Source organism: Sarcophilus harrisii, chromosome 1, assembly GCF_902635505.1.
Source record: "Sarcophilus harrisii chromosome 1, mSarHar1.11, whole genome shotgun sequence".
Classification (NCBI taxonomy): Eukaryota; Metazoa; Chordata; class Mammalia; order Dasyuromorphia; family Dasyuridae; genus Sarcophilus; species Sarcophilus harrisii.
Window position 1 is genome coordinate 697785743 of NC_045426.1, and position 25826 is coordinate 697811568.

The 25826-nt window shown below is 38.6% G+C and overlaps 1 protein-coding gene across 1 annotated transcript in view; it reads left to right on the forward strand.

Moving 5' to 3' along the window:
• The first annotated feature begins 1497 nt into the window (after positions 1-1497).
• The window catches only part of TMEM233 (transmembrane protein 233), a 56298-nt gene continuing 31969 nt past the window's right edge, over positions 1498-25826 (forward strand). Inside the window, exon 1 of the mRNA XM_031948700.1 lies at positions 1498-1878. Coding sequence (XP_031804560.1) covers positions 1687-1878 — 192 coding nt within the window. The 5' untranslated portion in view covers positions 1498-1686. The remainder of the gene's footprint in view (positions 1879-25826) is intronic.

Consider the following 25826-nt stretch of genomic DNA (forward strand, 5'->3'; position numbering starts at 1 on the left):
GTGTTGGTAGGATCATTGTACCTACAGAAAGGAGAATGCAGAGGATCAAGGACCAACAAAATAGGTCCTTTCCAGCTGCCTGGCTCTCCAATTTCCCATCCTTTACCCCTTCTTAATTCAATCTTTCAATTCACCTTACGTTTCAAATTTTTTCTCTACTATTTACTATTTGTATGACTTTGGGTAAGTCACTCAGTCAATCCCAGGCTTAGTTTCCTCATGCACAGAATAAGGAAGCTGTTCTAGATGGCACCTAACATCCCCTCCAGCGCTGAGATGATTTGATTCTGTCCCCATGTTTTTCTGTACCTGCATTTATTTCTCTTTGTCTCTGACTCTGACTCCAATAGAGGGTCTGTCTGTCCCAATGTATTTTTCTCTCCCTATTTCTGTCTCTGTGGGTTTTTCTTTGTGGGTTTGTCTGTCTTTATCTTCTCTATGTTTTAATATTTGTCCTAGTATGTATTTCTCTGTGTGTCTCTGTATATGTCTCTTTTTGTCTCTCTCTTTCCCTCCTTCTTTCCCTTTCCCCTTCCCTGGGTCTCTTCCTGCCATTGCCTGTCCCAGTGAGTCTGTTTCTCTCTTACTCAGTCACTGTGTCTCTGTCTGTCTTTCTCTGTGTGTCTCTCTTCCTTTCTCTCTCTCCTTTCCCTCCCTTCTTTTTCCCCTCCCTTCCCCCTGCCTGTCTCTCCTCCTGTCTCTTTCTGTGTGTCTCTTCCTGTCCCAGTGAGTCTGTTTCTCTCTTACTGAGTCTATCTCTGAAGCCCCTCTCTTTCTCTCTTCCCCCTTTGCTTATCTTCGTCTTTGCCCCTCTCCTTGTCTCTCCTTTTCTCCTTCACTTCCTCCCTCCCTCTCTCCCATATTCTGTGACAGGGTTTCTATTTCTCTCTGCGTGGCCGTTTCTGTCTCTCTCTCTCTCTCTCAGTGTGTCTCTGTCTGTCTCTCTCTCTGTTCTGTCTCCTTGCCTGCCTCGGTGTCAGTTTCTCTCCTCTGTTTCTATATCTTTTTCTTTCTCCAGGTCAGTCTTTTCCCTCCTCCCTTCTTTCCTCCGTATTTCTAGGTCTGTCCCAGAGTTTCTCTTTCTTTTACTTTTCCTGTCTCTGTACCTCTCTCGATGTCTGTCTCCCCACTTCTCTCACTGACTCCTCACTTCTCTTGCTGTCTGTCTCCCCACTTTTCTCGCTGTCTGTCTCCCCAATTCTCTAGCTATCTCCCCACTTCTCTCGCTGTCTCCCCACTTCTCTCACTGTCTGACCCCTCACTTCTCTCGCTGACTCCCCACTTCTCTCGCTGTCTCCCCACTTCTCGATTTTCCCCGTCTGGCCGCGTCTGGGAGTGCGTTTCTCTCTCCCCTCTCCCTCCTGCCCCCTCCCCTGCCCCCTTCCCTTCCCACGGAGGCGGCGCCCTTGGCTCTGGTTCCCGAAGGAGCCCCAGAAGCAGCAGCAGCAGCAGCAATAGCAGCAGCAGCAGCAGCAGCAGCAGCAGCAGCAGCAGCGAAGACAGGAGGCAGCAGCAGCAGCAGCAACAGCAGCAGCGGAGCAGCAGCAGCGGGCGGAGGGATGAGAGGTGAGGTCACGTCTCCCCTGAGCCCAGCGCTGGCTTTTCAGAGCTTCTTCTGGAGCCCCCGACCAGAGTCCGCAGCTTCGGCACTCGTCCTGTGCTGCCCCCGCCTCCTCGGCCTCTCCCATGTCTCAGCACAACCCCCCGTCGGACTCCAAGCGGTCTTTGGACTGCAGTTCCGAGACCCACATCGAGGATGAGGTCCCCGAGGAGGAAGAGGAGATCCAGATGCCCCCCAACTACCTGCTGCTCACCATTTTGTCCTGCTTCTGCCCCGCGTACCCCATCAACATAGTGGGCTTCGTCTTCTCCATCATGGTGAGTCCGGGCGGGCACGTCTAGGAGCTACACCCTCCCCAGAGGGGGGTGGGGGTGGATCTGTCTCGGCCGCCTCCACGCTTCCCCTCCCCGTACGCCATGCCCGCCCCAGCCAGCAAGCAACCCTGCCAACGGACAGATGGACGGACGGCGGAGGCTCGGCGGCTCATTATTGACCAGAGCAGCTGGCCGCGGGGCGATGGGGTTGCAGCGGGTTGAGTATCTGCCCGGCCTTGTCCCGGGACAACCCGTCAACCTCTTGGCCCGAGCCTCCAGCCTCACTCGGCCTTCCCTGCACTGGGAGATCCCCAAGCTCCCTCGCCGGCAGCCCAGTCCCGGTCCTCGGCAGGTAGAGCTCCTCCATTCTCCTGCACACCTTGCCCCAGCTAGGCGACTCCCGCTTCTCCCGGCTGGGAGGGCTGCCCCAAACTTCCCGACATATATTTTTAGCATTTCTGTGACTTTATACAAAGCGCTTTCCTCACAAGAATCCTTTTAGGGATGGTGTTCCATCAGGAGTAGTATGTTCCTTCTTATGTTACACATGAGGAAACCGAGGTTCCCAAAAACTCATTTGCCCAGAGTCCCACAGGGAATATCAGGATGAACTGGAGCCCAAGATTTTTATTTCAAATGCAATGCTTTTCCCCCCATCATATCGAATCCCTGTCCACACCTAAAAGCCCATTGTTAATCTTGTCTCAACTTTTGGCAAAGGGGAGTTTCTGGCTCTCTCCCTAACATCCCTTTCACCCCAATTCTGACATGTCTGCCCATTGTCCAGCAGCAGCAGCAAACTGAACCCTCCACTCATGTCGACTTGGCCACTATAAAGGAGGGAAGGGAAACAAGCCAGATTTGCTAGAGTCCTCTTTGAATTTACAGGGGAGCCCCTGTTTAGTCGCAACCCTTTCCCAGAGTCTGTTTGGCAGTTTGGGAAATCAGCCAGTCCCACCCTTGCCAGGGCTACTGAAACATTTTGTGAAATGTTATAGCTTAGAAAGAAGGCTAAGTAAGAGGCTAGTTTGGGTGCCTGTGATAGAGAGACCTTCCCACTTCTGGGGAGACACGGCTAGCACCAAAGCAGATGGCCAGAGATGAGAACCACAGAGATAAACCTGGCAGGATCCAGAGATGAGAACCACAGAGATAAACCTGACAGGATCCTCTTTCTGACTCTGAGGTGTACAGTTACAATCTTAGGGTATTTCTCAGAATTTCAGAGTAGGAAAGGACCTTAGGGATCACATAGTACAATCTATGCCTGGATTAAAAAAAAGAAGAATTCTCCATAATCTTCCTGGCAAACAGTAATTCATTCTTGGAAAATCCATAAACTGGCTCCTTGCTGAATCCCTTTTTTAGCTTTTAACCTCCTTACCTCCAGGCAGAGGTGCTACCTTCTCCAAACTACTTTCCACACAACTATTGAATTACTAAAACAAACATCTCAACATAGAATCATAGAGTTAGAAGGGATCTTAGAAACAATGAAATCCATCTCTGTCATTGTACAGATGAGGAAATTTAGGCTCATCAAGGTTAAGTGACTTACTTGTTCAAGGTCATACACGTCATAAATATCTGAGGCAGGAGTTGAACGCAGGTCTTCCTGACTCCAAACAGCATTCTAACCATTTTGATACTAGTTATCTCAATGCTGGCTTATTCAACAACTTTCATTGGTTCTTTCTGGTTTCTAAGATTAAAAAAAAAAACCGTAAGCCTGACAAGAGTATAGCCTTCCACAATATGATTCCCACCTACCTTTCCCATCTTTGTTGTCATTGCTGTTGCTATCCTTCATGTCCTCTCTGTCCTAGCCAAAATGGCCTGCTACTTGTTCCCCTTTCAGAAAATTCCATTCCAATTCCTTCCCACAGGTCTGGAATACTTTCCCTCCCCCCTATATCCTGGAATCCCTAGTTTGGGGTCCCTTCTGCTTCTAAAAATCCAATCCAGGTACCAGATCCTACATATCTCCTTTCCTGATACCTTCAGTCATCAGTAGCCTTTGACTCTTGATAATACTTTCTATAAATTTGAATATTCTGTCTTCTATCTTTAGTAAAACATAAATTCCCTAAGGGCAGGCAAACTGGCTATTGTCATCTTTATACCTCAGTGCCAGGTACACTGTAAATACTTAATAAATGTGTATTGAATTAGTTGCTTTCATTAGGTGACCTTTGAGATCCTTTCCAGGCAAAAATCTATAATCTAAGACTTTGCCTGTGAGAGGAAGGTATTAAAAGAGCATACTACCAGGGTAGAAGAGTATGAAGGTGGGGAAAGAGAGAAGAAAAGAGTAAATATGAGGTGGTTGTGAAATCTCCCTCCATTCTCTTCTTTTATTTTGGGCTATTAAAATACAGGAGAGTTATGTGGTGCAGTGGATAGAGCCCTGGATTTAGAATCAGGAAAACTCATCTTCCCAAGTTTAATTTCAGTCTTAGACACTTACTAGATTGTGATCTTTCGCAAGTCTCCTAACCCTATTTACCTTATCTGTAAAGGTAAGCTGGAGAAGAAAATGCCAAACCATGTCTAAAAAAGAGCTGGAAAAAATGGCAAACCACCCCAGTATCTTTGCCAAGAAACCCCAAAATAAAGTCAGGAAGATTTAAAAATGACCAACAATCTTTATTAATATCTGGGATAGTCAATCCACATTCATTGATAATCCATTCATTTGAAATTTGTACCGAGTTGGGCTCAACCTTCTCTGTTAAGGTTCACAGGGTTTAAGTACGTCATACAGAGTTCAAAATAGTTGTCTAAACCATATTTACTGAAAAAGGCTTAAAATATTTAAAAGAACAAACCCTGTAGATATTATTTTCAGTAATATCTGAAAGATCACGGAAAATGGGAGAAGTGCCACAAGATTGGAGAAGGGCAAATGTCCCGATTTCCATAAAAGGAAAGAGAACAGTTTGTAAGTCAATGAATTTGACTTCAGTTCCTGGAGAAATTCTAGAATGAATACTTCAAGACATGATCGGCACAGGTGCGGAGAGGGAAGTGGCGATCACAGAGTCAACCTGGCTTCAACAAGAATAGGTCATGTCATGTCAGACTAAACTCATTTCTTTTTTTTTTTTTTACCAGATTACTGTATGAGGAAAATGGTATTGACTCTAGATTTTTAGCAAAGTTTTGACAATATTATCTTCTACTATTTTAACATGGTTGACCTCTGGACTCACTATCTTAAAGTCAAGTTTGCCATATTTTTATCCCTTTAGGTTACTGGGTACGTGCAAGGATTGGGAATTCTTGCTTTTCTCAGTCATCCATTCAAACCCCCATTGTCTATGTTCCTGCCATTCTTAGGGGAACCAGAACTATCACCTTAGTTCCATTTAATCACTTATTATTAGATTCACTTTTAGAAAAGGATGGTTATTTTAAAGATATCATAAGAACAAATATTCAAACATTTTCCCACAAATCCTCTGGAGCATAATCCCCCCTACATTGCAAAAGACTTGGGTGGGGAGCAGATTAGGGTCACGGTCTAGCTCAATTCTTATATAACATTAATCCCACCTAGTTTAAAGACAGAAGGATTGGTTTCTGTTAGGCTGGCATCTCCATACCACATTACTCACAGCATCACTACTAGACTGTCTGTAGTATCCTGCCTGAATTTCTGAACTCCCAGATTTTCAGACTCCATTCTTTCTATCAGGAATGGAAAAGAAAAAAACAAAAAGAAAGATCCAGGTCTGTTTCTCTGAGTCACTTGACTAAAGGGGGTGGAGAAAGGAAGTGACTGAAGGAGTCCTTCACCTTCAAACTTCAGATAAGAATGACATAAAAACCTCTACAACTACCTAATCAGGCTGTTTAAAAAAGTTGTAGCCTTACAGCCAGCAGGAAAAGACTGTCCAGAGTATTGGTTGATGCCAAACTCATCCTTTAGTCTCCAATGTCTCAGAAATAAGTATCTAGAGTCGTCCGTGTAAATGATGCTATCTTAGCAAACTGGTGAGGTCTGCATATAGGCCAGATCCTCACTGTACTATTCCTGGGAAGACTACGGACACATATGCATGAGAGTTAATGCAGTGAGATAAAAAACTGGTTGAATGGCTAGGTCAATAGATGGTTGTTGATGATTCAGTGTCAACATGTAAGAAAGTTTCCAGTAAAGTGCCCAAGGAACCTTTGCTCGGCCCTGTGCCAATTTTTTAATCAATGATTTAAATAAAGACCTAGATGGCATGTTCATAAAATTTGCAGGTGACCCCAAATTGTGTAGCTAACAGTATATGATGAATAACAGGAAGAACCAAAAAGGACTTTATCAGGCTAGATCATTGGGCTGAATATGAAAAGATGAGACTCAATAGGAAAAAATGTAAAGTCTTGCACTTGAGTACAAAGAATCAGCTCCACAAGTATAAGGTGGGCCAGGTTTAGAGAGAAATTGTTCAGATGAAGATCCAGGGATTTCAGTGGAAATCATGAGATGGCAAAGTGATATGGTCGCCATTACTACATTAAGAGAGGTCTAATTTCCAGAACTATGGAGGTGATGATTTCTCTGTACTTTTCTCTGGTGAGAAAGCCTATGTAACAGTTCTGGGCACCAAAGCTGAAGAAAGATGCTGATAAACTAAGTGTTTCTTGGCAACCAAGATGGCGAAGGATGTTGAGTGTATGTCACATGAAGATTACTTGAAGGAACTGGGACATGTTTAGCCTAGAGAAGGGAAGACTTCAAGGGACTATGATAACTACTTTAAGTCTTTGAAGGGTTACTCTATAGAAGAATTACATGTGTTCTTCTTGCAATCACAGAGAAGACCTAATGGCAATGAGTAATCAATCAATTTAGGATTGCTATCAGGAAAAATGGTCTAACAATTTGAAGTTATCCCATGAGTGATAAGGTGGCTAGGGAAAATGATGTCCCTTCTATTTTCCAGCATACACCAGAAATAGCAAACTGATCCAAAACAGGGGTAATAATAATAATACTTGTAGTGTTTGCATCAAAGGGCAGTTTGTAAGCATGGAGTTGCCATAGTAATGTGGTCAATAAAATGAACAATCACTTCTCCAGAAATTTGTTTTTAATTTTCCAAGTATTTCTTTCCCTTTTCATAAAATGGATATGTAGAGCCAAGTAAGAGCAAAGTACATGCAAAGTAAATGAAAGATAATGGTGGGGAGAGAATTATAAATCATTTCCAGAAAGCTGAATGCAAGAAGTGCTCCCCCCCCCACATCGATCTGTGGAGCCAATACAAGATGATGGGGAGGAGGAACTCCACTCCTAACATGGGCCATAGTCTATGCAAAGTCACAGAAGATGACATGGCATATACCAGAAACAGTAAAGTGATATAAAACATGGGTAATAATAAGACTTGTAGAATTTGCATCAAAGGACAGTTTGGAGGAGAGCACTTTGTAAACATGGAGTTGCCACAGAAATGTTGTTGATAAAAATGAATCATCACTTCTTCCTCCAGAAACTGATTTTTAATGTTACAAGTATTGCTTTCCTTTCTCATAAAATGGAGTTGGTGCTCTCCAAGTGACTGCTCTTAACACAGGAAGTGCTGAGTTTCAGATGGAGGTCATTAATATTTGGTTACAGAGTACAGGAGTAGGTATAAACCCAGAAGACTCTGTCACAAGGCTAGTTCTCCATGAACATATTGGGACTCAACAGACTTCACATGTCCTGCTCTGTTTTGCTGACCACAGTGTGGTCATTGTCCACGAGTAACTTTCTCATTCTCTCTTTCTTGCACTCTCTCTGTCTGCTTCTCTCTGTATCTGTATCTCCTTTCTGTTGTTTCTCTGTCTCTCTATTTCCCTGTCTTTGACTCTCTGTATCTACATCTGACTAACTCCTCTGTCTCTAAATCTCTTTTTACATTTCTGTCTCTTTCTTTGTTTGTCTCTCTTCATCTCTCTGTCTCTGTCTGCATCTCTTTGTCTATCTCTTTCTTTCTCTCTCTTTATGTATCTCTCTTTGTCTCTATCTGTTTTTGTCTTTATCTCTTTGTCTCTATATCTCTGTCTCTAGCTTTCTGTATTTTTCTTTGTCTCTTTCTCTGTCTCTGTTTATCTCTCTGTATCTTTCTATATCTATCTGTCTCTGTTTCTCTGTCTCTCTGTATCTCTCTCTCTGACTGTTTTTCTGTCTCTCCATCTCTCAGTATCTTTCTTTGTCTTTGTTTCTGTCTCTGTCTCTCTGTCTATCTTTATTTCTGTTTCTCTGTCTTTCTTGCTATATCTCTCTATTTCTGTTTCTCTATCTCTGTTTCTCTCTGTGTCTCTATTTCTCTATCTCTCTGTATCTCTCTATCTCCATTTGTCTCTCTCTTTATCTCCATCTCTATCTCTTCCCTCTCCTCATCTCTTATTCTGTATTTCAAAATTTCATCCAATTTTCCAGCTCCCTTCTTACAAGGCTTCCCCTTCTTACCATTGATGTGCCCTGACATTGGTATAGTAAAGAGAACACCTTGTACTTGGAGAAAAAAAGATCTGGTATGACATCCTTCCTCTGATATTTACTAGAGAGTGACTTTTGGTATTTCATTTTCCCTTTATGTGTCCCAGCCCTCTTACCTACAGAATGAGCCCCCACCTCACAGGGTTGTCATGAGGCTCCAATGAGATAATGCCTGAAAAGCACTTTGCAAACTTTAGATGGCCATCAAGATATTTGCTCTTAGCATTATTTCTCAAGAAAGAGCAGCTTCTAACCCACAAGACCCCATTAACATCTCTCCTTCCCTCCTCTTCTTCTCTAATAACAATTCCCATTTACACAGCACTTTATCCTTTTTAAAGTGTTCTCTTTGAAACACCCTTAGAGGGTAGATGGTATTATTCGTCTTTGTGAAGGAGAAACCAGTCACTGTTCTTCTCATAACCTCAGTTTCCTCCTCTGAAAAATAGGGATGATAAGGAACCTCATTCTAACCTCCTAAAAAGGTCATTAGGAGGGAAAGTATTTTTCCACTTTTAAATACTACAAAAAATTGAAGCTCTTCTTTTATTATTGTTATTGTTATCGCATTCTCATACTTTTTGATGAAGTTTGGAAAATAGTCATTATACTGCTATTATTCTTTTTATATTTAATATTCTATAAACTATTCAAATAAAATAACTTTTAGTTTGATAAAATTATTACTATGAAATTAGTGGGTTGGGAAATTAGTATTTGAAAGAATTGGGCTGGGTTAGATTGGATCAAATTGGGTTGATCTGAAGTGAGTTGGATTGGTTGTGTTGAATTGGAATGAATCAGGTTGCATTGGTTTGGGTTAAGTTGGGTTGGGTTGGATTATAGAGCTGGCAGGTCTGAAGTATCTTTAATGAAAAGGTATAAAGGACTGAAACTCTGAATAGGTATGCTGGAATCAGACAACCGAGCCCTTAAGGCTAATTACCGATTGGACAATGCTCTAATACCATATGCTTGGAAAATGGCCCTTCTCATTCTCCTGTGCTGGCTCAATCTTTTGGTATATACAGATAATTGTAGGAGGGATTAGGGGGTGGAGTAAGACAAGCCAGAGTCACTTTGGCTATGGATGAGGAGAAGGGAGGTCATGGAGAGTGTCCATCCCCTTCACTTCTCCCCCTAAAGACCAAGGACTTTGCTTATCCTGACTCCAGCTGATTCTAAGGCATCCAGGGCGTTAACCCGGACTTCACAAAAAGGCCCTCTGTTGTTCTACATTTTAATCAGTTACTTGGATAAATGAATAAGTGATGTGCTTATCAAATGTTTATATGACCTAGTGCTTAAAGAATCAGTTAAATCAATGAATTTCAGTCAGATTCAAAAGTGATCATAATCAATTATAATAATGAGCTGAAACAAATAAAAAAGAAATTATTAGGAATAAATGTACAACCTATATTTGTTTTTTAAAATCAATATCATTAGAACAGGTTGGAAATAGTTGCACTGTGTGAAGGTTTGAAGTTTTTAGTGGACTGCAAGCTCAACTAGTCAATTAGTGTGACATGGTGATCCAGTAAATTAATGTGAACTTGGGCTGCATCAAGAGGTATATATTACAAAGTAAAGGAAGGAATAGTCTGTTCACAAGTACTATATTCAATTCCATATTTTAAGGACATTTAAAAACTGTAATATGTCCAAAGAAGGACAAACAACATAAGGAGAGGTCTAAATATCACACCATAAAAATATCAACTGAGAGAAATAGAGAATTTGTAATAGAAAGAAAAAGAAAAGGGAGAAAGAATCAAAGAAGCTATTGTCAAATATTTCAAAGGATGCCACATGTTGTAATCAGCTCAACTAAGAGCTATGGATGGGAGCTGTAAAAAGACAGATTTTATATGTATGTGCATGTGATATTTGTATGCATGTGTATATATGTCTATCATATAATCATACAATATTATTATATTATATGTCACATATCACTATATATCAATCGGGACATATTTATGTTTATAAAATCTAGATAGGTAGATGGATGGATGGATGCATAAATGGATAGATAGGTAGATAAACAGATGCATAGATGGATAGAAAGAAAGAAAGATAGACAGATAGATGGACAAACAGATGTAGGTGTAAATATCCTCTGTATCAGGAAAAAATCAAGAATCAGTTGTCCAAAATTAGAAGACGCTACCTCTAGAAGGAGTGGGTTCCATCACTGGAGATCTTCCAATGAAGACCAGATAACTCCTTGTTGTGTGGGAAGTTTTATAGAAGGGAATCTTATTCAGGCATGCATTGGACCATAAGATTCATCTAGATCCCCCTCCCTTAGCAACCACTTGTCAGGGTCTTTCCTTCCTCCAGAATATCACTGAAGATTTGCTTCTTCTGCAGTGTATCTGTCTACACTGGCTCTCTTTAGCATTCTTGTGCTCTCTTCAATCACTCAAAGATTTTCTTTTCCCTGAACACCCTTGACCTTAAGAGGAGAAAGGAGGGAGGAAGGGAATTTGGAACTTAAAACTTTAGATAAGAATGTCAAAATAAATTTTTAAAAATTTAAAATAACAAAAAGCTAATGTTTAAATAACACTTTAAGGTTTACAAATATATTTATATATGTGTGTATAACATATGTATATATATATATGCATATATATATTCATTTGAGCTTCACAACAGACCTATGAAGTAAATGCTATTCTTATACACATTTTACAGATGAGAAAATTACATAATTACATAGAAGCTATGTAATTAGCCTTTATGATTTTTATAATGTCACAAAACTAGTAAGTGATTCTTATTGATTCTTATCACTTCTAGATCTACATTCTAGAATCAAAATTCAAAGCCAGGTTATCCTATCTCCTGGTCCTGTGTTCTAATAGCCACCTAGCTGATCAAACCCAGCAAGTGGCCTTCTAGCCTCTGCTTGAAGAACCCATCACATCTTGGAGAACCCAAGCCCACTCCATTTGGGGACAGCTCTCATTGTTAGGAAGGTCATCCTCATAGCAATACTAAACCTGTCTCTTTAGCAACTTCTGTCCCTTTAAAGTGCTCTATTGATGCTATCCCAATACTCTTCCCAAAAGAACTCTTCCTTGAAATAAAAAACATAATTAAGTAAAACAAACAATGACTTGGTTTACAAACCAAATAAAAAAAAAATCCTGTCTTCTGAGCAATATCTCACTTTGTACCTAGAATCTACTGAGAGGTGGGAGGTATGTGACATCCTAGGAACACAGATCTGGGTTTGGGAAGGAGCTTTGTAGTAAAAATCCTCTCATTTTACAACCAAGGAAAATGAATTTCAGAGATGTACAGAGACCAGTCCAAAATCCCATGAGTAAATAAATGGCAGACCCAAATTAGAATTGAGATTCATGTCTGCTAATCCATTCTGAGTTTTGATGTCTTTTGATCCATTCTAAGTTTTGATTTCTTTTGGTCTTGTTTCCATTGACATTATTGTGGCCATATTTAGATTGTTCCCAAGGATCTGCTGACTTTGATCTGCATCAGTTTAGACAAATCTCAAGTTTCTCTGAATTTAGCATATGCATCATTTACAGAGCAATCATATCCTATTACATTCATAAACCACAATTTATTTGGGCATTCCTTAATCAATGGGCACCCATTTGGTTCTAGTTTGTTGATGTTGCTGATGCTACAAAAAAGTACTGCTATAAATATTTTGTTATATATAGAGAAGCTTTCTTTATGTCATTGACTCTTTAATGGCTTTTTATTTTTCCAAATATACCCCAAAATAGTTTTCAACATTAACCTTTGCAAAATTTAACATTCTATTTTTCTCTCTCCTCGTCTATCACCTTCCATAGACAGCAAGCAATCCAAAATAGGTTAAATATGTGCAATTCTTCTAATTCATCATGCTTCACAAGAAAAATCAGATTAAAAGGTAGAAAAACCCATGAGAAAAAAACCAGCAAATAACAACAACAAAGTGAAAATACTATGCTTTGATCTGCGTTCAGTCTCCATAGTTCTCTCTCTCTGGACGCAGATGGATCTTTCCATCACAAGTCTATTGGAATTTTCTTGAATCACCTTATTGTTGAAAAGAATCAAGTCCATCACAGTGATCATCACACAAACTTCTTGTTCCTGTTTACAATGTTCTCTTATTCCTACTCACTTCACTTAGTATCAGTTCCTGTAAGTCTTTCCAGGCTTGTCTGAAATAAGCCTGCTCATCATTTCTTATGGAACAATAATATTCCATTACATTCATATACCATAACTTATTCAACCATTCTTCCACTGTTGGGCATCCACTTAGTTTCCAGTTCCTTGTCACTACAAAATGAGCTGTTACAAACATTTTTTGCATTTTCTCTTTTTTATGATCTCTTTGGGATACAGGCCCAGTAGAGACATTGCTAGATCAAAAGTTATAGCCCTTTGAACATAGTTCCAAATTGCTCTCCGAATAGGTCGGGATAAATTCATAACTCCACCAACAATGCATTAGTGTTCCAGTTTTTTTCTGTCCCCTCCAACATTTATCATTATCTTTCCCTGTCAACTTAGCCAATCTGAGAAGTGTGAAATGTTACCTTAGAACTGTCTTAATTTGCATTTCTTTAAATAGTTATTTAAAGCATTTTTCATATTAGAAATAACTAACTTTATCATCTGAAAATTGTCTGTTCATATAGTTTGACCATTTATCAGTTGGGGAATGACTTGTATTCCTTATAAATTTGAGTCCATTCTCTATATATTTTAGAAATGAGGCTTTTATCAGAAACACTGGAGATAAACATTTTTTCTCAGCTTTCTGCCTGCCCTCTAATTTTGGCTGCATTGGTTTTGTTTATACAAAAACTTTTTAATTTACTATAATCAAAATTATCCATTTTGCATTTCATAATATTCTCTAGTTCTTCCTTGGCCATAAATTCTTCCCTTCTCTAGAAATCTGACAGGTAAACTATCCCTTATTCTCCCAATTTGCTTATAGTATCACCTTTTATGTCTAAATCATGAACCTATTTTGACCTTATCTTAATATAGGGTATTAGATGTTAATCACTGCCTAGTTTCTGTCATACTATTTTCCAGTGTTCCTAGCAAATTTTCTCAAATAGAGAGTTCTTATTCCAGAAGCTGGAGTCTTTGGGTTTATCAAAAACTGGATTACTATAATCAATGACTAACCCATTCCACTGGTCTGGCACTGTACTGCCCTCAAGAAGCTTACATTGTACAAAGGAAAACAATATATACACATACAAGTATATTCAAAATGTATACAAAGTAATGGAGAGAGGATTGCCTCTGGAGTTAGAATTCCTAGATTCAAATCTTGCTTTAGAAGCTTACTATTTATGCAACTGGATAAGTCACATAATATCTGTGGGCCTCAGTTTCTTTATCTTTGAAACAAAGGAGTTGGACTAGTTGCTTAGACTAGAACAGAAAGACTAGAACTCTTCTACCTCTAGACCTAGAAGTCTGGCAAAATTCATAGTAAGCAAACTAAATGGAAGCCAGAGTCCAAAGTTCCAGTACTTAGTACCATGCTATCCCCTCAACATAGAGGCAAACAGGGTTAAGTGACTTGACCAGAATGACAGAGCTAGTGTCTGAGGCTAGATTTGAACTCAAGCAGCTTCACTCCAGACCTAGCACTCTGTGTATTATGGTACCTCATAGCTTCAAGTATTATTTCAATACCTCTTGCCATCTCATGGAATCCGATTTCTGTTTTGCCTATTTAGTTTTGAAGGAGTCCATTTTGGGGATAAGGTTTATCACTTTCCCTTCCAAGTTATTTCTTTTCCTAATTCTTTTCTCAAAAGCTTTTATTTCATTATTTATCTCTTGCTTCATTTCTTTTTGGCATTTATGTAGTCCTTGTGGAAAATCTAATCTTGTCTTTTCAAATCCACTTGCAGTTGGAGATCTTTAGAATTCACTGGGATCTCATTGCAGCACAGCTGTGACATATTAGTGGTTCTCCAATGGCCCAAGCTGTCCAATGGAAAGGGGGTCCAAGTTGGTTTGTCTTTCATCCCATGGGTCTTTTCTGTTTGCCTAACCACAGGCTGTCTCATCCAAACCCAGGTTCTGCCTCCCCAGACAGAGTCAGCGGTTAGCATCATGGCTCTCTGTGGCCTTCCACACTTGACAGAATGCAGAAATAGATCCCACTGAGGGTTTTAAAATAACTGCCTCTAGTTCGATTCAATTCAATTCAATTCAATAAGCCTTGTTTCAATAGGTGCCAAATTTGTATTTGACCCAAAGAGTAATCATAGGGATTGGCAGACAGATCTAGGTTTGATAAGAGGAAAACATTTATTCACCAATTGGCAAACATTTATTAGGTGACTACTATGTGCTTGGTTCCAAGGATGCAAAGACAGAAATAAAAACATCCCTGCCCCTAAAACAGCTGGAGCTCTGTGGAAGGAGGCACATAAGTCAATACAAAATATTTTCTCAATTGAGCTTATATTTTCATGTCAAACATCCTCTATTAAAGCAAGGCAACACCTTCTCTGTTACTTATGGGCACTTAGAGGTTAAGAGACTTATCCAGTATCAATAGGTGTCAGTGGTAAGACCTGAACTCAGGTCAACAGAAACCAGCTCTCAAACCACTTCCTAACAAGGAAAGCTGTCCATAAGTGGACTATGTAGCCTTGGGAAGTAGTTGCTTCCTTCTCACTTGAGATCTTCAAGCAGAGACTGAATTGACCTCTTTTCAGGTATGTTTTAAAAGGGACTCTGCCTGGGGAGGAGGTTATTTAGCCATTGAGGTCCCTGTAATTCAGATACTGTGCTGAGTGTCTGGAATACCAAGACAAAAAACTGGAAGAGTCTTACCCTCAGGGAGCTTACATTTTTTTTTTGAGCTTACATTCTAATAGGAAGAAACAACATATACTCATATAAGTAAATCACAAAAATATGTAAAGTATCTTGGGCAGTAAATATTTCACAACTAAGAACATTCGGAAAGGGTCTCATTTAAAAGGTAAAATTCAAACTGAGCCTTGAAGGAAGTTGGGGAGACACAGAGATGAAAAGGAATGGATAGAGCCAACAGGAAGACAAAGAGGTAGGAGATTTAAGGTCTCGTGGAAATAGTTGTGAGCCAGGTGTTAGCTGAAAGGGTTAAGGGAAAGGAGAATAATATGAAAAGAATCTTGACATACAGGTAGGAGCCAGATTATAAAGGACTTTATATGCTAAATTAAAGGGTCTGTAGGATATTTTATCCTACAAGCAAATGGGAATTGCTGGAATTTTTTAAACATGAGAGCGACATAGATCAATGCTTGTTCATTCCTCGGACCATATCCTTTGCAAGTCCACCAGTACCACTATAAGACATCTGCTTAACAATAAATTGGGAAAATATTTTTACAGTCAAAGGTTCTGATCAAGGCCTCATTTCCAAAATATATAGAGAATTAACTCTAATTTATAAAAAATCAAGCCATTCTCCAATTGAAAAATGGTCAAAGGATATGAACAGACAATTCTCAGATGAAGAAATTGAAACTATTTCTAGTCATATGAAAAGATGCTCCAAGTCATTATCAATCAGAGAAATGCAAATTAAGACAACTCTAAGATACCACTACACACCTGTCAGATTGGCTAAGATGACAGGAAAAAATAATGATGATTGTTGGAGGGGATGCGGGAAAACTGGGACATTGATGCATTGTTGCTGGAGTTGTGAACGAATCCAACCATTTTGGAGAGTAGTTTGGAACTATGCTCAAAAAGTTATCAAACTGTGCATACCCTTTGATCCAGCAGTGTTACTACTGGGATTATATCCCAAAGAGATTATAAAGAAGGGAAAGGGACCTGTATGTGCACGAATGTTTGTGGCAGCCCTTTTGTAGTGGCTTAGAAACTGAAACTGAATGGATGTCCATCAGTTGAGAATGGCTGAATAAACTGTGGTATATGAATATTATGGAATATTACTGTTCTGTAAGAAATGACCAACAGGATGATTTCAGAAAGGCCTGGAGAGACTTACACGAACTGATGCTGAGTGAAATGAGCAGGACCAGGAGATCATTATATACTTCAACAACAATACTAGATGATGACCAGTTCTGATGGACCAGGCCATCCTCAGCAACGAGATCAACCAAATCATTTCAAATGGAGCAGTAATGAACTGAACTAGCTATGCCCAGAAAAAGAACTCTGGGAGATGACTAAAAACCATTACATTGAATTCCCAATCCCTATATTTATGCACACATGCATTTTTGATTTCCTTCACAAGCTAATTGTACAATATTTCAGAGTCTGATTCTTTTTGTACAGCAAAATAACGTTTTGGTCATGTATACTTATTGTGTATCTAATTTATATTTTAATGTATTTAACATCTACTGGTCATCCTGCCATCTAGGGGGGGGGTGGGGGGTAAGAGGTGAAAAATTGGAACAAGAGGTTTGGCGATTGTTAATGCTGTAAAGTTACCCATGTATATATCCTGTAAATAAAAGGCTATTAAATAAAAAAAAAGACATCTGCTTAAGACAAAAATTGCTATCCCTCTATGAGACTCAGTTTCCTCCTCAATAAAGTGGAGAGATTGCAATTTCAGAGAACAAAGGCTGAATCAGGCTGCTCACTTCCTGACAAAGAAGTGATAGGATCAAGATGCAGAATGATACTACATTTTTGGACATGGTCATTGTGGGAACTTATTTTACTTGGCTAGGTATAGGCATTAAAAGGGTTTTGTTTTTTCTTTTTTCTGTAGGGAGAATAGGATTGGAGAAAGAGAAGCAATAGGAGATAAGAGAATAGGAATAGGAAAAAGAAGGAGGAGGCACCTACCAAAAAACTAAATTAAATTTACAAAAAAAAAAAAAAAAAGAGAGAGAGAGAACAGAAAGAAGGCCAGAAGGAATAACATTCAAGTAGAGCAGTTTTGAAGGATACATATTAAGCTTATGTTATACTTTAAAACAAAAATTAATTCTACAGAAAAAAGATTCAACGTTCCATGTACAATCCTCTTCTATTCCATATATTATAAATGAAAACACTCATTCTATTTGGTGTTTGTTAAATTAAGTATTTTTTTAAATGGGAATAAAGAAACAATCACCAAAAAATACAAATAGAATTAAGGAATTAGACTAGTCAACCTCTCAGGTCCTTTCCTATGATTTTCTAGCAGACCTAGAAATAGTTAGAAAACTATTTTTTAGATTAAGAATCTAATGATTCTCAATCATTAGATCTCATTTAAATCTAATGAGAATTAGATTCAATGGATCATAAAAATATATATATCAACTACACTCTGCATCTGCTACTGTACCTGATTTCACCTCTGAGAAATAAGATAACCCTCCCCACTGTCCCAACCCCTTTTTCTGCCTTCTTTTGTGTGTAATCTCCTCTCACTGGATTGTAAACTCCTTGAAAATGGGAACTGTCTTGGTTATAGGTATTCCTAGTGTCTGGTGAATAATAATAGGAGCTTAATAATCTTTACTGGATTGAATTGGAACTGTCCATTATTAAGTGCCTACTGTGTGCTAATCACCAAAGTATATAAAGAAAATAAAAAGACAATGTCTGTTCTCAAGATTCATGTCTAACAGATTCTAACAGGTGACAAGATAGACAGGATAAACTGGAGGTAGCTTCAGAGGGAAGACTAGCATTAAGAGGGCTTAAAAAAAGGTTTATTATAGAAAATGAGATTTTCTTCTGGTACTTACAGAAAGCCAGGAGACAGCGATGAGGAAGAAGAGCATTCCAAACATGGGGGAGAAGCCAGAGAAAATGCCCAGAGCCCCCCAGAAATGGATTGTTTTATGAGGAAGAGCAAGGAAGACAATGTCCCTGGATTGGAGCATATGTGAATCTCTATACAAATTAAACACAACCTAGTTAAGGAAGGAGGGTACTGTTAATTGGGGATTTTGGATGTAAGAGGTAATGCTTGGACTGAATCTTAATGGAAACTAGAAGTTATTTGAGGCAGAGGAGAGAAAAGAACACATTGCAGACATGAGGGGCAGCTGTTAAAAAAATACATGGAGACGGAAGATGGAGAGCCACGTCTGAGAATGAATCCAGTTAGTCTGAACTACAGAATGTAAAAGAGGGTGGGAGGGTAATCTATGAAACTGGAAGCTTTATTGGGCCAGGATGTAAAAGGCTTTAAATTTCAGACAGATACTTTATCATAGAAATAAGTAGCTTTTCTAATTGTTGAGGACAAGAGTAAAGTAGTATATTTTTATTCCCTTTGTTTCTCTTCCAATCCAATTCAGAGATTTTTCTAATGGACCTCATTTAATGTCCTCTTGCTCTTTTCTTCCTCCTGAATAGGAGGGTATTTCTATTCTACTTTTTGGACAGTTTTTATTACTTTTCTCCAGGGTAGCTAGCCCTGAACTTGGCATCAGGAAATTGAGGCAAATGGAGTTAAGTGACTTGCCCAGACTCGCACAGCTAGTAAGGTCTGAGGCTGGATTTGAATTCAGATTTCCCTGATTTCTGGCTCAGTGCTCTATCTACTGCATCACTTTTCTGCTAAATGAGCTCTATAGTTTCTTCTCCTAGTTCTGAAATTCTATGATTCTCTGACCCCAAAATATTTCTAAACATCAGATTTTATCCAATGGAAAGAGTTTGAGATGCTCAGGTTATTTTTTTTTCTTCTAATAAGCTTATGCCATCAATATAAAAAGCATTACCTATTCCAAAATTAGTGATCTTCACCGAAATTGGCAAATTTCCTCTCCTGATTTTTAGCTTAAGAGATAACAAACTAAAGGACAAATTTTCCCTTGTCCTTGAAGATATCTGTGGGACAAGAAAACACAAAAGTAAGAGGTGAATGAATAAAATGTTTTGGATATGGCCACCAAAATAATTACCATAAGGCATAGGTCTGATCCATCTCTCCTCTGCACAAAATGCTTCTGTTGTTCTCTATTGTTACCAGGAAAAATACAAACTCTTTAGCCTGGCAGTTATGGCCCTCCTAAGCCTAACTCCAACCTCTCTGGCTTCTGTGTATACCCTAAGGCTTTACCCATAAGCAACTTCTCTACTTCACCTTTCCCAATCCCCCTTTTCACTCTCTCACTAAAATCATAAATGCCATAATGAGAAAAGAGCTGGACTTGGTGTAAGAAAGACCTGAGTTCCATCTCACTAGCCATGAGATCCTGGGAAGATCACTTCAGCCTCAATTTTCTCATTTGTAAATGATGATGATGATGATGATATCAACCTCACCAGATGGACTATTTTGAGAACCAACTGAAATAACCTCTGCAAATCTCTCCACAAAACTTAAAGTATTACATAGGATTTTCACTGTTTTTGTTGTTGTTTGCATTTTGTTTTCTTTCTCATTTTTTCCTTTTTCGATCTGATTTTTCTTGTGCCACAAGATAATTGTATAAACATGTATATATAATGTATTAATTATATTAATTAATAATTATATATAAATGTTAATTAATATTATATATATATATATATGTAGGATTTAACTATATTTTAACATGTTGAACATCTATTAGATTATTTGCCATCTAGGGAAAAGAGGTCTGGGGAAGGGGAGGAAATTTAGAACACAAGGTTTTGCAAGGGTCAATTATCCATGCATGTTTTGAAAATAAAAAGCTTTAATAAAAAAAAAAAAAACTTAAGTATTTTATAAATGTTAGTCATTATGCAAATGATTATTCTTCTGTAAATGTCTTCTTCCTCCTGTTCTCCTTTCTTCAAAGTTTAGCTTAAGCCTTATCTCCTATATGATGAGGCCTTTCTTAATTTCTGCCCCCCCTTTCCCAGTTTTTGGGGGCTCACTCCCAACCTGAAATTCTTATCTACGTACATGTTGTTATCTTTCCCAGTGGATTGGTCATCCCTTGTCCATATATCTCTAGCACCTATAGAAAAAGAGAAATTTAACTATCTGTGCATTCTTGAAGGAAGGATGCCCCCAGTAAGGAAATGCTCTCTCCCAATTCAGACCAGCACCTGCCCTGCAATTCAGTATCAGCTACCTAGAGCAGGCAGTGAAACATGGGGGATTTGGCCAGGATCACACAATCATTATGTGGCAGAGTTAGGTCTCTCTAGCTAGCTTTGAGGTCAGCTCTCTCTTGATTAGGACATGTTGCCTCTCTGGCTGTCACGTAGTAGGCACTAAATAAATGTTTATTGATGATTGATCGGCTCCTCCAATTTTCCTAGGATCCCTTTTGGATCTGTTCTCTGCCCTGTCACACTCTTAGCTAGCATCATACTTACCCTTGGATATTATAGAATCTCAGAGTTGAAAAGGGCCTTGGAGTCCATCTAGTATAACCTAAAACTAAATGAAGATCCTCTATACAAATTTACTGACAAATAGTCATCCACCTTTGCTCACAGACCTCCAGGGCAGGAAGACCCACTTTTCAATACAATCTATTCTACTTTTTGGACAGTTTTTATTATCTTTCTCTCTGAGACTCAGTTTCTTCCTCTGTAATAATCAGGATTACATTCAATAATTTTTAAGGAGTCTTCCAGCTCAAAGTCAACAAGCATCATTAAGCACCTACTATGTGCCTTGGTACACTGTATCAAGTACTGTTGATACAAAGAAAAGCAAAAGCTAGTCCTTGTTCTCAAGGAGCTCACAGTCCAATGAGGGGGATGGAAGGAGGACAACACTCAAAGTAGATGGGAAATTGGAGGTAGTTAATAGAGAGAATGTACTACGATTGTTAATTAATATAGGGAAGGAATGCAAAAGATTAAGACAGCCAGGGAAGCTAGGAGGCAAAATTGAGGGAAAAGTCCCATGACCACAATAAGCCTCTTTTTGTGCTCTGGAAAAACTGAATAAGCCAGGAAAGAGTGGCAGGCAGTAATCAAAAAGCAGTAAAGTCAAAAGCTCTCTGGACTTGTGGTAAGATATGGGTGCCTGGTATGCAGTAGGTGCTTAATAAATGGTTCCTGATTAAGTGAGGGTGAAGAACATGTACTAGGACCGAATTAAATGGTCTCTCATATTCCTTCCCGGTCTGTGATTCCTATGTGTTCCTATGATCCATGTAATTATCTTAGCACTCAGTACAATGTCTGACACATAGTAGGTGTTCAATAAATGTTCATTGATTGATAAACTGCATGACCATGGGTCAATTGCTTTCTCTCTATCAATACCAGTTTGCTCATGTGGAAAGTGTGGAAGATAATACTTGTATTTCCTGTTTCAAAGAGTTATTCATAGAATCAGGAAATCTTAGTATTGAAAGGGATCTCACAAGTAATCTAATCCACTGAATTCCTAAAGGAGAAGCTTCTCTATGCCCTTCAAGACAACTGGTCGTACAATCTCCCCTTGAAGATTTCCAGAGAGGCAGAATCTATTCAATCCCAAGTAAATTCACCTTCCAGTAACTATGATTTTAAGGAAGTTTTTCAGCATAGCCTCCAAAATAGAACTTTTTCTTAAAGAATTATCTCTGAGTTGAGATCAATTCATTTATGATTTATTATTCCTCAGATCCTGTCATTCTAAAGCACCCAACCATATACTCTTATGCAGTCCTAATCTCTTCATTTTGTCCGTAAGGATAAAATGGAAGACTGTTAAATGCCTTGATGTTCATCTTTCTTTTATTTAATAGTCTAGCAACTTTGGAAACTGCTAGATGATACAATGGGCAGCTAGGTGGTCCCATAGTGGATAGAGCATTAGAACTGGAGTCAGGAAGACTCATCTTCCTAAGTTTAAATCCAGGTTCAAACACTTACTAAATGTGTGACTCTTGGCAAATTACTTAACCCTGCTTGCTTCAGTTTCCTTATCTGTAAAATGAACTGGAGAAGAAAATGGCAAACCATTCCTGCATCTTTGCCAAGAAAATCCCAAATAGGATCATGAAGAATCAGACGTCACTGAACAATAATAACTATCCTCATCAGATCATATATAGCTTTTATATTTTGTCTCCTGTTATCAGGTCTGGTGCCCCTCTTCTGTTTTAATAATCAGATCACATGTAGCTTTTACATTTTGTCTCCTGTTACCAGGTCTGGCATCCATCTTCTATGTTTTAATGGTTGTTTTCTTACCTCTGAATTAATTAGTGTAAGGAATTTCAGGTAGGGAAGACCATCCCTTGGGGAAGATCAACAATTCTTCTACAATAGAAGCTATAGAAAGCTACCTACCTCAGGTGCTGAGTAGTCAAGTGATTTACTTAGGATCACCCAGTCTATATGGGCAAAAGACAAGACTTGAACCCGAATCTTCCTATTTCTTTCCATAAGACCTGATATAAAATCTGAGGTGATTGATGAGCTCCTTGTCACCACATAGATTTCTATAGGCAGTTCCCTACCTTTTTTTCCTGAATGGAATTGTTCCTACATAATGAATATAAAAGTTCATTTTAGTGTCCTCCTGAAAAATACCTTATATCATTTTAAAAAACTTGTTTTATGTCTTTATATTTATTTTTTATATTGACTTATATGTTGTTTATCTTTGTGTGATCCTAAGCAAGTCATTTTACCTCTGTTTGCCTTAGGCATAAAATGGATCCCATAGCATTGTTGTGAGGATCAAATGAGATAATATTTATAAAGCATTTAGCACAATGCCTGGCACATAGTAAGTGCTTAATTAATGCTTTCGCCCTTAGCATGCGAGTTCCTTGCAAATAAGGATTGTTTCATTTATTCTTTTTATATTCCTAGAACTTAGCACCATGCCTGGCAAATAGAAAGTATTTAATAAATGCTTGTGCCTGGCACATCAAAGACTCTTAGCAAATGCTTGGTGAGTGAATGAATGACTTTCCCCTTTTAATTTTAGGCTCTGAGTTCCTGCCCATCCTTTTTCTAAAATTTTAGAAACTGGTTTTTTCCATAAACTGACTATGTGACTCAATCATACTAAATCCTTCTCCTCTATCAGGAGTTGAAGCATTACAAGAGGACTTGGATGGAGGGAATGCACAATCTATTTGTAGACAAAGGATCTGGGTTCAAATTCTACCTTACTACATGTGTAACTTTCAGTAAATCACTTAACTTCCCTGAGCCTTGCTTTTTCCACTTATAAAATGAAGGGATGGAAGGAGAAGCAGTTAATCTTGGGAGTTTGGAAAATGTGTGTTTAAGTATTGTCAAATGCTGACTAGTTATATGATTCTGAACAAATCTCTAGAGCTCTCAATGCCCTAGCTTTCTCTCTAAGACTATTGGCAATACAGATGCCAATCTGCTATCTTGGGGTTTTCAATATCAATAAAACCACAAATCCAGATCCTTGCCCCTCAAAATGAAGATGAGCTATGTCATCTACTCTCCTGAAACACAAGTTTTTTCCTCCCACGAAGGAAGAGGGTCTAGAGGGCAATAGAAATTATGAGAAGATTTGAAAACAAAAATTTTAATTAAAAAATAAATTTTAAAAAAGAAGAAAAAAGAAAAGATTTGTATTTGGGTCCCATTTCCAAGTCTTTCCATCTGTGTGACTAGTACAGCCAAGTCACTTAGTCATCCCGATCCTCAGTGTGTCTCGGAAAGTAACATTAGAGGTGATATGATTTAATGGAAAGACTAAAGACAGAATCAGGGAAACCCAGATTCAAATATGGGTCTGATACAATCTGTGAGTATTTAGACAAGTCATCTCATTTCCTTGGGCCTCAGTTTCCACATACAGCTCTTGATATTATGAACTTCAAGGCACTTTCCAGTTCTTATTATATGATCCTGTAATCTTTTCTGTGTTCAAGTAAATCTCCAGATAAGGCTTCACCCATCATGCTTGGCTAGGGATTACCCCTAGATCTCTAGAGTATCATTAAGTGTGGGTTCAAGGTAGATAGAAATTGGTTCAACTATATCCTTTATTCTTAATATTGTCATTCTCTTGGTGAAATTATTAATTGTATCTATGATTTGCTGTTTCACCCATTCATTCTTTAGGATGAGATTATTTAGTTTCCAATTATTTTTTGGTCTATTTTCCCCTGGCTTTTTATTGAATGTGGTTTTTATTGCATTGTGATCTGAAAAGGATGCATTTACTATTTCTGCCTTTCTGCATTGGAATTTGAGATCTTTGTGTCCTAATAGGTTCCATGAACTGCTGAAAAGAAAGTACACTCCTTTCTGTCTCCATTTCAGTTTTCTCCAAAGATCTATCATACCTAACTTTTCTAGTATTCTACTTACCTCTTTAACTTCTTTCTTATTTATTTTGTGGTTTGATTTATCTATTTCTGAGAGTTCAAGGTTGAGATCTCCCACTATTATAGTTTTGCTGTCTATTTCTTCTTGCAGCTCTCTTAACTTCTCCTTTAGGAATTTAGATAGTATACCACTTGGTGCATATATGTTTAGTACTGATATTGCTTCATTGTCTATACTACCCTTTAGCAAGATATAGTTTCCTTCCTTATCTCTTTTAATTAGATCAATTTTTGCTTTTGCTTGATCTGAAATCAGGTTGGCTACCCCTGCTTTTTTGACTTCACCTGAAGCATAGTAAATTCCAGCCTTTTACCTTTACTCTGTATGTATTCCCTGCTTTAAATGTGTTTCCTGTAAACAATATATTGTAGGATTTTGGCTTTTAATCCAGTCTGCTATCCATCTCCACTTTATGGGAGCATTCACCCAATTCACATGTACAGTTAAAACTACTAATTCTGTATTTCCTGCCATCTTATTATCCCCAGATTATGCTTTTCTCTTTCCTTACCCCATTACTCCCCTTCCCAGTATTAAACTTATGGGCACCACTTGCCTCATGCAGCCCTCCCTCCCTCCCCTTTAGCATCCCTCTCCCTTTCTTAAACCTTTTCCCTACTATTTCTGTATTCCCTTCTATTTAGCCTACCCCTTCCCTTTTTGCTTTTCTTCTCCCACTTTTCAATGAGGTGGGAGAAATTTCTCTGTAAACCAAATATGTCTAATATTTTCTCTTTGAGCCAAATCTGATGAGAGTAAGAGTCACACAATATCCATCCCCCTCCTTTCTTTCCTTCAGATATAATAGGTTTCCTTTGCCTCTTCATGAGATGTAGTTTCCCTCTTTTTACCTCCACTATTCCCTTTTTCTGGTACAATCTCCTTTCTACCTCTAGTTCCTTTTTTATATTACAACAGTAAAATCAAATTATGCATGTACTCTCTATGTATATCCATAACAGAAATATAGTTCTCAAGAGTTCTTTTTACCTTTTTATGCTTCTCTTGAGTCCTATATTTGGAGGTCAAATTTTTTTGTTTATTCTGGTTTTTTCATCAGAAATAAATGGAATTCACCTGTTTCATTGAATGCCCATCTTCTTCCCTGGAAGAAAATGCTCAGTTTAACTGGGCAATTTATTCTTGGCTTCATTCCAAGTTCTTTTGCCTTTTGGAATATGAGATTCCAGGCACTTCTATCCTTCAATGTGGACGCTGC